Here is a 12,413-nt window from a genome sequence, read left to right on the forward strand (position 1 = left end):
ATTGAATTCAATCAATAACAATTTTTTTTTTTTGAGCACCTACTATACACAGGTAGAAAGGATACAGTGGTGAACAAACTAGACCAGGCCTCCATCATAGAGCCTACAGTTGGGGAAGGGTGAGCACACCAGTGATCAATAACCTCATAGAAAACAGTAAAGTTATTTATTATCACAAGGCTATGAGTTTTCAGAGAGCTGATTCTGCCTGTTTGGGTTGCTGGTGGTCTCCCAGAACAAAGCTGGACACATGGTAAATTAGTTTTGAAGATGGAGGGAGGGGTGGGAGGGCAGGAGGAAGGAAGGAAAATAAAATGATTACAGCTTGTGTTAAGGGCAATGAAGTCAGGGGCTGGATGCCATGAGAAAAACAGGACTCAGAGACGCACATAGCAGAGAAAGCAACATGAAGATGGAGGCAGAGACTGGAGAGATGTGGCCATAAGCCAAGGAATCCCGGCAGAAGCTGGAAGAAGCAAAAAACAAACAAGTGAAGAAAAAACAACAGCGTAAAAAAACAAACAAACAAAAAAAAACATACTTCTCAGAAGACTTTGGAGGGCGCCAGTCCCACCAATGCCTTGATTTTGGACTTCCTGACACTAGAACCATGAATAAAGATATTCTTATTGTTTTAAGCCACCATGCTTGTGCGGTAATTTATTGTAGGACATTTGCATTGCCTTTAGAGAGATGAAGAGGTGGCAAGCACTGGAAGGGTGGGAATAGCATGAGATGCCCGGAAGGAAGGAAAGGCCAGCTGTGTTTGAGAGAAGCATGGAAGCCAGTGTGGCTGGAGCAGAAGGAAGAGGAGGTGAAGGAGAGGAAGGAGGAGGTAGATTTAGCAAAACAGCAACAGGAACCTCCTTAGTGGTCCAGTGGTTAAGAACCTGCCTTTGAGTAGTACTGATGACCCTATTTTCAGGGCAGCAATGGAGAATCAGACATAGAGAACAGATTTACGGACACGAGGTTGCAGGGGTGGGGGGTGGGAGAGAGGAGAGGGCAGGACGAGTGGAGAGACGAGCAGGGACACATATACGCTGTCGTATGTAAAATAAATAGCCGGTGGGATAGCTGTGTGACTTGAGGAACTCAAACCGAGGCTCTGTGACAATCTGGAGGGGTAGGCCCCCATTAAAATCATGTTGATTTCATGTTGGTTTTGGGGGTCTATTGCATTAAATAAGACGTATTAATAACACAAATGCCACTTATTTCTCTTTACCTTTTTAAATGGGGTCTCGAGAACGTACACAATACAAATGTGGTTCACATTTGTACTTTTCATTCCTGGACAGCGCTGGTCTAAAGTGTCTTGAACCCTGGAAATGGCTTTGTAAAAATCAGACTGAAGGATTTCCCTTGTAGTCCAGTGGCTAAGACGCCATGCTCCCTTTGCAGGGGCCTGGCTTCTGTGCCTGGTCAGGGAACTAGACCCCACAGGCTGCAGCTAACGATCCCACATGCGACAATGATCAAAGGTGCCGCCTGTGGCAACTAAGACCCAGTGCAGCCAAAAAAATAAACTGATTAGTTTTAAAAAATTGGACTGGGACTTCCCTGATTGTCCAGTGGTTGGGAATCTACCTTCCAATGCAGGGGACAAGGGTTCAATCCCTGGTTGGGAAACTAAGATCCCACATGACGCAGAGCAACTAAGCCCATGCTCAACTAGAGAGTCCATGACAGTAATAAAAGATCTCACACGATGGAAGGAGGATCCCACATGCCGCAACTAAGACCTGATACAGCCAAATAAAAAATAAAAATGAATATTAAAAAAAAAATTAGACTGATCTAAGGTGGCTCAGACGGTAAAGAATCTGCCCGCCATGTGGGAGATCCGGGTTCAGTCCAGGTTGGTAAGATCCCCTGGAGAAGGGAAGGGCTACCCACTCCAGCATTCTTGCTGGAGAATTCCATGGACAGAGGAGCCTGGCGGGCTGCAGTTCCTGGGTTGCAAAGAGTCAGACAGACTGAGCGGATACCCTTTCCCTTTCAAGGACAGTGAAAGCGATCTGTATGATGCTACAATGATGGATATACATCATTACCCATTTGTCCAAACCCACGGAATACACAGCACCAAGAGTGAACCGTAATGTGAGCCACGGACTTTGAATGAGGATGCTGTGTCAGTGGGGTTTCATCAAACTCGGAGCTGCAACAAGCGTGCCGCTCTAGTGGGTGATGTTGAAAACGGGGGAGGCTAATGGGAGCAAGCAGGTACCTGGAATTCTCTGTGCCTTTTGCTCAGTTTGGCTGTGAGCCTAAAACTACTCTAAAATGTTTTTCTTTAAAAATAAAATCAGGATATGGAGCACCTGTTTGTCACCTCTACCAGGAAGCCTTCCCTGACTACTTCAGGCTAAGTCATAGGTTCCTGTACCCCCTGATTCTTGTCTGAACATGGCACCAACCAGCCTTTCCTGTGGCTACCTAATCACTCATATCCCCTGATATGAGGGGTTGTGTGGGCTGGGTGTACTCTCTCCTCTCACCCCATGCCTCTCTATCCCTGTAACTCAGGCAGGAATAACCACTCTCATTTCAGAGGTAATGGAACAGAAGTCCAGAATGTTTCAGAGATTTATCCAGAACAGGGGTTGATGAACTACAGCCCGTGGGCAAAAATTGGCTGGTCATCTATTTTTATATGTGAGCTAGTAGTTTTTAAGTTTTTTCCATCCTTGAAGAAACTAAATAGGATTACTATTTCATAACACATGACAATGGTATAAAATTCAAATTTCAGCATCATGAAAGTACTTTTTTAAACTTTTTGGCCACACTGCATAGCATATAGGATCTTAATTCCCTGACCAGGGATTGAACCCCTGTCCCCTACATTAGAAGTGTGGAGTCTTAACCACTGGACCTCCAGGGAAGTCTCTCAGCATCCATGCAAATGTTATTGGCACACAGCCACACTCACTTGAAATCTCATCCATGGTGGGCTTCGCATTACAAGGACAGGGTTGGATAGTTATGACAGAGACCAGCAGTGATGTTTACTATGAGGCCCTGTGCAGAAAGAGTTTGCCCACCCACGTCCCCATTTCCCCAGGCCCCTCTCCACTGCCGACCAAATCCAGAGTTGCTTCCTCATGGCTCCAAATGAGAGCTAAACGCTACCTGCAGCGAGAAGAGACTCGTCTTCAGAGACCACCAGGAACCCCACAGCTTCCGGAAGCTTTTCCAGCAGGCTGTCTCCTTCGGAGGAAACCTGTGCAGAATCAAGGATGCCCATCAAGCGTTTCCACCAGGTTAAGGGTTTAAGGTCAAGGGCTTGCGTGTGATGCAAGGCCCTGCCACTCACCAGCTCTATGATCCTAAGTAAATTCCTTCAGCCCCAGGCTGCCTCAGTTTCCTCATCTGTTAAGTGGGCGATGATCCCAGGACTGCCTCACGGGGCTATCATGGGGTAAGAAGTGCATGGGATGGAGCCTTCTGTCTCATAATCAACCCTCCCAAAGTGGTAGCTGTTATTATTATTACTGTTGATGTTATTGTTGTAACCAGCTCAGGGACCCAGCGACTATCACAGCACTCTAGTTTTCTGCCCCAAGAAGAGCTCAGAGATCATAAATAAGATTGAAAGATAGATTGCAGCTGGAAGACGGCAGTACCGTTCTCCCCGTTCCCAAGTTGCAGAGATGAACTGATTTTGTTCAGCTCTTAGAGGAAGGTTTGGGTTTATTTTTGGTTGTTTTTGCCTGAAGAGGGGCAGGAGGAAGTTAATTTCTGCAATGGCTGTTGATGAAATACAATTTTTATTTTAAGGCAGGACAAGAAGAAACTAAACATAAAATTCTCTCTGTGTGTTAGTTTGGGCCTTCTCCCTCCCTAAGGGGTAGAGTGCGTCTGCCTGACACAGTAGCCAGCTCTCCTCAAAGATGGGAGTGCCTGCTCAACCACAAAGATGAATTTTCCTTTCTTCTTCTTTTTCTTTTTACAATTTATGCTTTAATTTTGAGGGAAATGGAGATAGTAGTACGAGTAATTCTTTTCCATAGATATTTCACTGTGAAGGAGAGTCTTTTTAAGGTTCTCATTGGTTATCTATCTTATATATAATAGTGTATATATGTCAATCCCAGTCTCTCAATCAGTGTTGTATTAGTCTCTACTAACAAACGAAGTGCAACAAAGTGAATCAGCCATACGTATACATATAGGGCTTCCCCGTGGCTCAGCAGTAAAGAATCTGCGTACAATGAAGGAGCCACAGGAGACACAGGTTTGATCATTGGGCTGGGAAGGTCCCCTGGAGGAGGGCATGGCAACCCACTCCAGTACTCTTGAAAGGAGAATCCCATGGACAGAGGAGCCTGGAGGGCTACAGTCCAAAGAGTCGCACAGAGTCGGACACGACTAAAGCGATTTAGCACACACGCACACATATATCCCCCTTTTTCAGATATCCTTCCCATCCCGGTCACCACAGAACACTGAGCAGAGTTCCCTGTGTTATACAGTGGCTTCCTGCCAGTTATCTATTTTATACATGTGTGTGTGCTCAGTCGCTCAGCCATGTCCAACTCTGTAACTCTATGGACTGTGGCCCGCCAGGCTCCTCTGTCCCTGGGATCTCCCAGGCAAGAATACTGGAGTAGGGTGCCATTTCCTTCCCTAGGGGATCTTCCCAACCCAGGGATCAAACCCACATCTCCTGCGTCTCCTACATTGGCAGACGGGTTCTTTACTGCTAGCAACATCCTAGGAAGCCCCTCAAAAAGCAGAGTAGAACCTAAATAATATTTAACCTTAGAAAGAAGATGCTTCCTTCGAGCCTCTAGTGGAGGGGTCTGAATCAATTTAATCTGTACTTCGAGTGGGCCTGGACTTGACTGCGTCTTTAGTTTAAGCTGATCTTACCACTGTCTTCACATGTTTTGAAAGTAGAATCAAGACTTTCTCCCCAGCGGGGCTAGGATCTGAACACTAGTGAGATTCTAGAGACCCCTAGTTCTTACAACCCAGTCACCATCCTTCTAAATAGCAGAATTGATCTCTCTTCAGCCTGACCACCCGCTTTTTGGGGGTGCTGGGGATTGTTGTCCAGTCACGCCAACAGTTTTCTGCCCCGATATACATGTTTCTAGGAATCTAGTTTGAGTTCTGCCAGAAAAAGACACTGAGAATAGTATTTGAGTGCAACTAGTTTATTTGGAGGTCGATCCTAGGAAACACTGGTATAGTGTGGAGAATTGAGACAAGGAAGGAAAGGCAGCCAATCAGTGTGGCTCAAGAAGCAGTTACCAATGCAGGCAAATGTACGTGAGTCCTGCTGGGGATGCCCTGAGAGAGAGTAGAGCATGCATCAGAGTTGCCCCCACTGAGGGATCAAGAGCTGGGTGGGGTTCTACCCACCACCTCTATTTCAGATTGGGAAGAGGCTGCTCCCAGGAGCAGCAATGCCGAGACCAAGTGTGCGGGTGTGGGGAGAGAGGGGCAGGAAAATAAAAAGACTCAGCTAGGTGCAGGGTCACAGATGTGCAACTGTAATGAGTGCCTGACATCAAGCCTTCTGACTGCTGAGGCATCCATTTCTAAAGACACCCATCTTGAATAAACAAGCTGGCAGCTGCTAGCAAAACCACTGGATAAGGAACCAGGCTGCCCACCATGAAGGTTCCTCTTTCAGAAAACTCTGGTAACCTAGATAACTGACCACGTGGGTGACCCTGCCTTCCCCTTCCTACATCCTAACTCCTCCCCATGTGTTTTAAATTTTCCAGTAAAGATTGGATCCACAAAAGGCTTGGCACCCTACCCTCAAATCTGTGTGGCCCTCGGGCATGCTATCTACCTTCCTCAAAGTTCTCTGATGGGTTTTAGCTGAAGTGCATCCCATGATCGTTTAAAAAAAAAAAAAAAAAAAGCCACAAGAGCCGGCCCAGTCATAAATAGGGGCTCCGTGGGAGAAACGTGTTAGAGCCCCCTATGAGTGATGTGTGCCCAGGAAAGCACCATAGGCATTCCTAACCGAGGGCATTACCATCAGTAGCCAGGGGACCGAAAGAATAGCCTTCTGAATCGAGGGGATTGGCATGGGGCATCAAAGATGAGTTACACAGGGAGAAACCTGAACTCAACTAACATTATGTTCAGTTTACTCCACTGTTATCCCAGCGCTCCCACCCTACCCCGGCTGACTGGAAGCCTGGAGAGGTGCCCGTCTGTGCCTCCCTTTCAGCGCCCTGCATGTAGGCTCCCTGTTTGCCCCCGTTTTACAGATGAGGAAACTGAAGCTCAGCAAAGGGCTGAGTAGCCCAAGAATACAACTAGGTAGAGGTGGAACTGGGATTTTCCTTTTTTTTGGTTTGTCTTTGTTTGCTTATTGAAGCATAGTTGATTGACAACATTGTGTTAATTTCTGGTTTATGACAAAGCGATTCAGTATATATATTCTTTTCCATTATAGTTTATTACAGGTTATTGAATATAGCTCCCTATGCTGTACAGCAGGGCCTTGTTATTTATCTATTTTATATATAGTAGCTTGGATCTGTTCATTTCAAACTCTTAATTTATCCCTAACCCCCCATCCTCTTTCCCCTTTGGTGACCAAAAGTTTGTTATCTGTCTGTGAGTTTGTTTCTGTTTTTTAAATAAGTTCATTTGTAGATTCCACATGTAAGTGATATCATATGGCATTTGTCTTTCTCTTTTTGGCTTACTTCACTTGGTGAGATACTCTCTAGATCCATCCATGTTGCTGCAAATGGCATTATTCCGTTCTTTTTTTATGGCTGAACAGTGTTTCCTCATGTATATGTACCACATCTTCTTTATCCATTCATCTGTCTGAAGGATATTTAGGTGGCTTTCATGTCTTGACCATTGTAAATAGTGCTGCAATGAATATTGGGGTTCATGGATCCTTTTGAATTGGAGTTTTCTCTGGATTTATGCCCAGGACTGGGATTGCTGGATCATAGGGCAACTCTAGTTTTGGTTTTTTAAGGAACCTCCGTACTGTTTTCCATCGTGGCTGCACCAACTTACATTCAGGACTGGGGTTTTCAAATTCAGTGAGTCTGATCCTAGAGTTCATGTTCCTTGCTAGGCTGCAGGATATTAGTGAAAATAATCAGTGATTGAAGGAGTAATGGGAAGCAACCAAGAGACCTGATGAAAGGACTGGGATTATCTTCCATGGTCATGGTTGGTGCCTTGATTGCTCAGGGAGGCTACGAGGCATGAGGTCCAGAAATCTGGAGTTTGGGGGTGATTCTTTTTTTAAACCTTTTATTTTGCATTGGAGTATAGCCAATACACTATACTGATGCTGAAGTTGAAGCTTCAGTATTTTGGTCACCTGATACGGACAGCTGACCCATTGGAAAAGTCCCTGATGCTGGAAAAATTGAGGGGAGAAGGAGAAGGCATCAGAGGATGAGATGGTAGTACAGCATCACCAATGCAATGGACAGGAACTTGGGCAAACTTCGGGAGATGGTAAGGGACAGGGAGGCCTGCTGTGCTGCAGTCAATGCGGTAGCAAAGAGTCAGGTACAACTGGTCGACTGAACAACAACAACAACATAGCCAATTAACAATGTTGTGATAGTTTCAGGCGGACGGCAAAGGGACTCAGCCATACGTATACATGTATCCATTCTCCCCGAGACCTCCCTCCCATCCAGGCTGCTGTACAACACTGAGCGGAATTCCCTGTGCTATAAAGTAGGTCCTTGTTGGTTATGGGACGATTCTTTAGTGGCCATATTTCTCCCTTCCCGAAACTCTCACCTCCTCAATAGGACATGCAAAACCCTCTGTGATCTATTTCCATTCCACTTCTCTTTTCTCCACAACACCAAGCATGTTCCTACTGCCTCACCACGCAACCCCCTATTCCCTCCATCTTTGCTTATTCATCTTAGTAATCCTTTCTTCTTCTGAGGCTGTCTCCCTGGAGAGGAACCTTCCAAGACTGCCTCTATCAGAAGCATTTGTTCCTTCACCCAAGCAAGAACATGCTATTTCTACCTCTACTGAAAACAGACTCTGTTCCTCTTAGTATGACTGTGAGTCATTGGAGAGCCTGGCTCCCTCCCTAGACTGAATTCCTCCCTAGAATGACGATGCGGTTAGACTCTAATGCATGGCGTGGTGCCCTTGCTCCTCCACCTGCAACTCCGATATAACGCAATCTTGGTGCCCCATCCATGCCCCTCAATGCACTCCTCTATCCCTGAAGGGTGCGCACTGCACACCTGCAACTCGGTGCTGGGAGGTTGTTTTTCTGACCTCATACACTTGGCCCCTGTGTTAATGCTCCTTGGAGCAGCCCTCACCTAACCACTGATGGAGCTGGTGGATAGAAACCCAAGTCCTATCCCCTCATCAGGGACAGTTCTGATACATGTTCTATACTTTCTCCCAGAGCATCCGCAGAAAGACTGAGCATCAACAGTTGCGCATTGGCCAGCCCCCAGGAGACACCAAGAGATGTTTCCTGGACTGTGCTGAATTGCAAACCCCTAGAATGAAGAAGCCTAGTGTCATTCATTAAAAGATCAAAGGTGATGGAATAATGCCACCTGCAGCACACGGGTGGATCTATACGACATCCTTTATACGTGGAATCTAAAAAGAAATGATACAAATGAACTTATTTACAAAACAGAAGCAGACTCACAGATTTAGAAAAGGAATTTATGATGGGGGAGAATATAGGGAAATGATAGTTAGGGAATTTGGGAATGACATGTACACTCTGCTATATTTAAATGGATAACCAACAAGGACCTACTGTATAGCCCAGGGAACTCTGCTCAATGTTATGTGGCAGCCTGGATGGAAGGGGATTTGGAGGAGAATGGATACACATATATGTATGACAGAGTCCCTTTGCTGTCCACCCCAAACTATCACAACATTGTTAATCAGGTATACTCTTAATATGAAATAGAAGGTTAAAAAAAAAAACAGATCAAAGGTGAGATGGTTTCTCCCAACTTCTGGGACATCTAAGCACTTTGGAGCTGAATTAATGTTGACTCAGTCAACATTAGTTTCTTACCAAAGAGATGGAGCCCGTGCTGGACCCAGTAACCATCATTCCTCGTTTCTGGACTGAGACCCCACAGGCAAGTGTATCTTCTTTGACGCTGGACAAACGTTGCCTCCTGTGCAGTGTTCCCGTGGCTGAGCTCCACAGACTGATCACGCCACCCTGGGACACAGTCAGCAGTGTGGCCTGGGAAGCCAGCACTGCCATGCATACCCAGGGGTCAGAGGCATCCCCCAGGATACGGAAAATCAGCTCTGCAGTTTCCAGGTTCCAAGCACTGATCTAACAGAATGATGAAAAGACAGAGCCATGTCAGAGGGAGACCTAGATCGCAAGTTTGCCAGAGTCAAATGCAAGACCTGTTCTTTTTTCTTTTTGGTCATTGCACTTGAAGTCTTTTTATCTTTATACAAATTTTAATGGTTCCTTTCCCTTTATTGGTTTTTGTTCAGTCGCTCAGACGTGTCCGACTCTTTGCAACCCCGTGGACTGCAGCACGCCAGGCTTCCCTGTCCTTCACAATCTCCCGGAGTTCACTCAAACTCATGTCCATTGAACTGGTGATGCCATCCATTTATAGTTACTACAAAATATTGACAATATTAAAACCTGCTCTTTTTTAGAGTTTATGCATTTTATTGTCAACGCTCCATCAGTTTAAAGAAAAAGGAGGGAAGGACTTCCCTGGCGGTACAGTGGGTAAGAATCCACCTGCCAATGCAGGGCACATGGGTTCTATCCCACTAAGCCCGGGTGCCACAGCTACTGAGCCCATATGTTTAAATAACTCAAGCCCGTGCGCCTAGAGCCGGAGCTCTGCTACAAGAGAAGCCACTGCTATGAGAAGCCCATGAACCGCAACCAAGAGTAGCCCCTGCTCACCACAACTAGAGGAAGCCTGAGCACAGCGACGAAGACCTGGTGTAACCAAAAACAAGTAAATCAACTGAAAAAGAAGTAACCGGCAACGTTTTTAAAAATTTGATTAAAAAGCAAAAAGGAGTGGGGAAGTGGAAGGGATCCTGGAATGGATTCTGGAACGGCAAAAGAACATGTGTGGAAAAACTGATAAAATCCAAATGAAGTGTGGAGTTGAATTGATGGTAATTGTCCATATTAATGTTTAGTTTTGATAAATGTACACTGGTTATGTAAGACAGCATTGGAGAAAGCTGGAACAAGGCCATACAGGAACCCTCTCTACTATCTCTGGAGTTTTTCTACAAATCTAAAACTGCTGGGAGTTCCCTGGTGGCCCAGCAGTTAAGAATCCACCTTTCAATGCAGGGGACACAGGTTTGATCCCTGGTCAGGGAACTAAGATCCCACATGCCATGGGCAACACACTCTGGAACCCAGGCACCGCAGCTAAAGAGAAGCCCACAAGCCACAACAAAAGACCCTGCAAGCTGCAACTAAGACCCAACACAACCAAAAATAAATGAATATATATATTTTTAGGAAAAAAAGGGTATTATTTCTCAAATCATTTTTAAAAAATAAATAAATAAAATTGCTCTAAAATACAGCTTTAAAAAAATAGAAAAACAGCCGTGCCATATGCATATATGTTCATTCCAAGTAATTACTGATGTATAATTAGAGAAGTTTCATCCTTAACCTTATCCCCAAAAGTATCTTTTCATCAAAAGTAATCATTTAAATAATTCTATTAATTCTACTTGTGGGGTTTACACTAAAGGACTCGGAAAAGATACACAGAAAGATATATACATGTGTATATATGTATAAGGAAAGTTACCTCAGCTATTTGAACATGCAAAGAACTGGAAGCAACCTGTATGTCCAGTATTAAGGGATTAGTTAAATAAGCTGCAGCACAGCCATGCAACAGAATCTTATGAAATCACTAAACATGCTGATTTTGAAGAATTTTTAAGGTTGTGGGCAAAGATCCTTTTATAAAGCTGTACATATGGTTTTATCCCCCTTTTGTTTCATACACACATATATACACACACGCACACCGTAAAAAGCAAAATTATGATAATGGTTAGGTTTGCAGTTATTTATTATATACTATTCCTTTACTATATTTTCCCAACTTTTGCTGATAACATAGCTGATTTCTAGAATCAGTTTTGAAAACAACCCACATCTCTGTAATAGTTAGGCCTACACTGTCCAATAAAAATACGATGTAAGACACATATGATGTTAAATTTTTTATAAGCCACATTTAAAAAGGTAAAAAGAAACAAGAGGTATCAATTTCAATGATATACCTTTTTAACCCAATATATTCAAATGTTGTCATTTCAACATATAATCAATACAAAATTATTATTGAAATATTTTACATTATATTTTATGATACTGAGTCTTTGAAATCCAATGTGTGTTTTATCCTTACTGTGCCTGTATGCTCAGACGCTCAGTCACGTCTGACTCTGCAACCCCATGGACTGAAGCCCACCAGGCTTCTCTGTCCATGGCATTCTCTCAGCAAGAATACTGGAATGGGGTGTCATTTCCTCCTCCAGGGTATCTTCCTGATGTAGGGATTTCACCTCCATCTCCTACCCCTCTCGCGTTGGCAAGGGGATTCTTTACCACTAGCGCCACCTGGGGTGCCCTTTGTATACAGTTCAGTTCAGTCGCTCAGTCGTGTCTGACTCTTTGTGGCCCCATGGACTGCAGCACTCCATGCCTCCCTGTCCATCGCCAACTCCCGGAGTTTACTCAAACTCACGTCCATTGAGTTGCTGATGCCGTCCAACCATCTCATCCTCTGTCGTCCCCTTCTCCTCCTGCCCTCAATCTCTCCCAGCATCAGGGTCTTTTCCAAGGAGTCAGCTCTTCACAGCAGGTGGCCAAAGTATTGGAGTTTCAGCTTCAACATCAGTCCTTCCAAAGAACACCCAGGACTAATGTCCTTTAGGATGCACTGGTTGGATCTCCTTGCAGTCCAAGGGACTCTTAAGAGTCTTCTCCAACACCACAGTTCAAAAGCATCAATTCTTTGGCGCTCAGCTTTCTTTATAGTCCAACTCTCACATCCATACATGACTACTGGAAAAATCATAGCCTTGACTAGACAGACCTTTGTTGGCCAAGTGATGTCTCTGCTTTTTAATATGCTATCTAGGTTGATCATAACTTTCCTTCCAAAGAGTAAGCGTCGTTTAATTTCATGGCTGCAATCACCATCTGCAGTGATTTTGGAGCCCAAAAAAATAAAGTCTGCCACTGTTTCCACTGTTTCCCCATCTATTTGCCATGAAGTGATGGGACCAGATGCCATGATCTTAGTTTTCTGAATGTTGAGTTTTAAGCCAATATTTTCACTCTCTTTCACTTTCATCAAGACGCTTTTTAGTTCTTCACTTTCTGCCATAAGGGTGGTATCATCTGCATATCTGAA

At 44.6% G+C, this 12,413-nt stretch overlaps 1 protein-coding gene across 4 annotated transcripts in view; it reads right to left on the minus strand.

Annotated features, from left to right (window-relative positions):
* The window catches only part of NWD1 (NACHT and WD repeat domain containing 1), an 82,448-nt gene that overhangs the window by 11,514 nt on the left and 58,521 nt on the right, over nt 1-12,413 (minus strand). For all 4 annotated transcript variants that reach the window (XM_015471888.3, XM_059888303.1, XM_059888302.1 and 1 more), the window contains 2 exon segments: nt 9,038-9,310; nt 3,139-3,229 (listed from right to left, as the gene is read on the minus strand). In XM_015471888.3, the coding sequence (XP_015327374.2) occupies nt 3,139-3,229; nt 9,038-9,310 (364 nt within the window).

The sequence above is a fragment of the Bos taurus genome, chromosome 7 (genome assembly GCF_002263795.3).
Source record: "Bos taurus isolate L1 Dominette 01449 registration number 42190680 breed Hereford chromosome 7, ARS-UCD2.0, whole genome shotgun sequence".
NCBI classification, from domain to species: Eukaryota; Metazoa; Chordata; class Mammalia; order Artiodactyla; family Bovidae; genus Bos; species Bos taurus.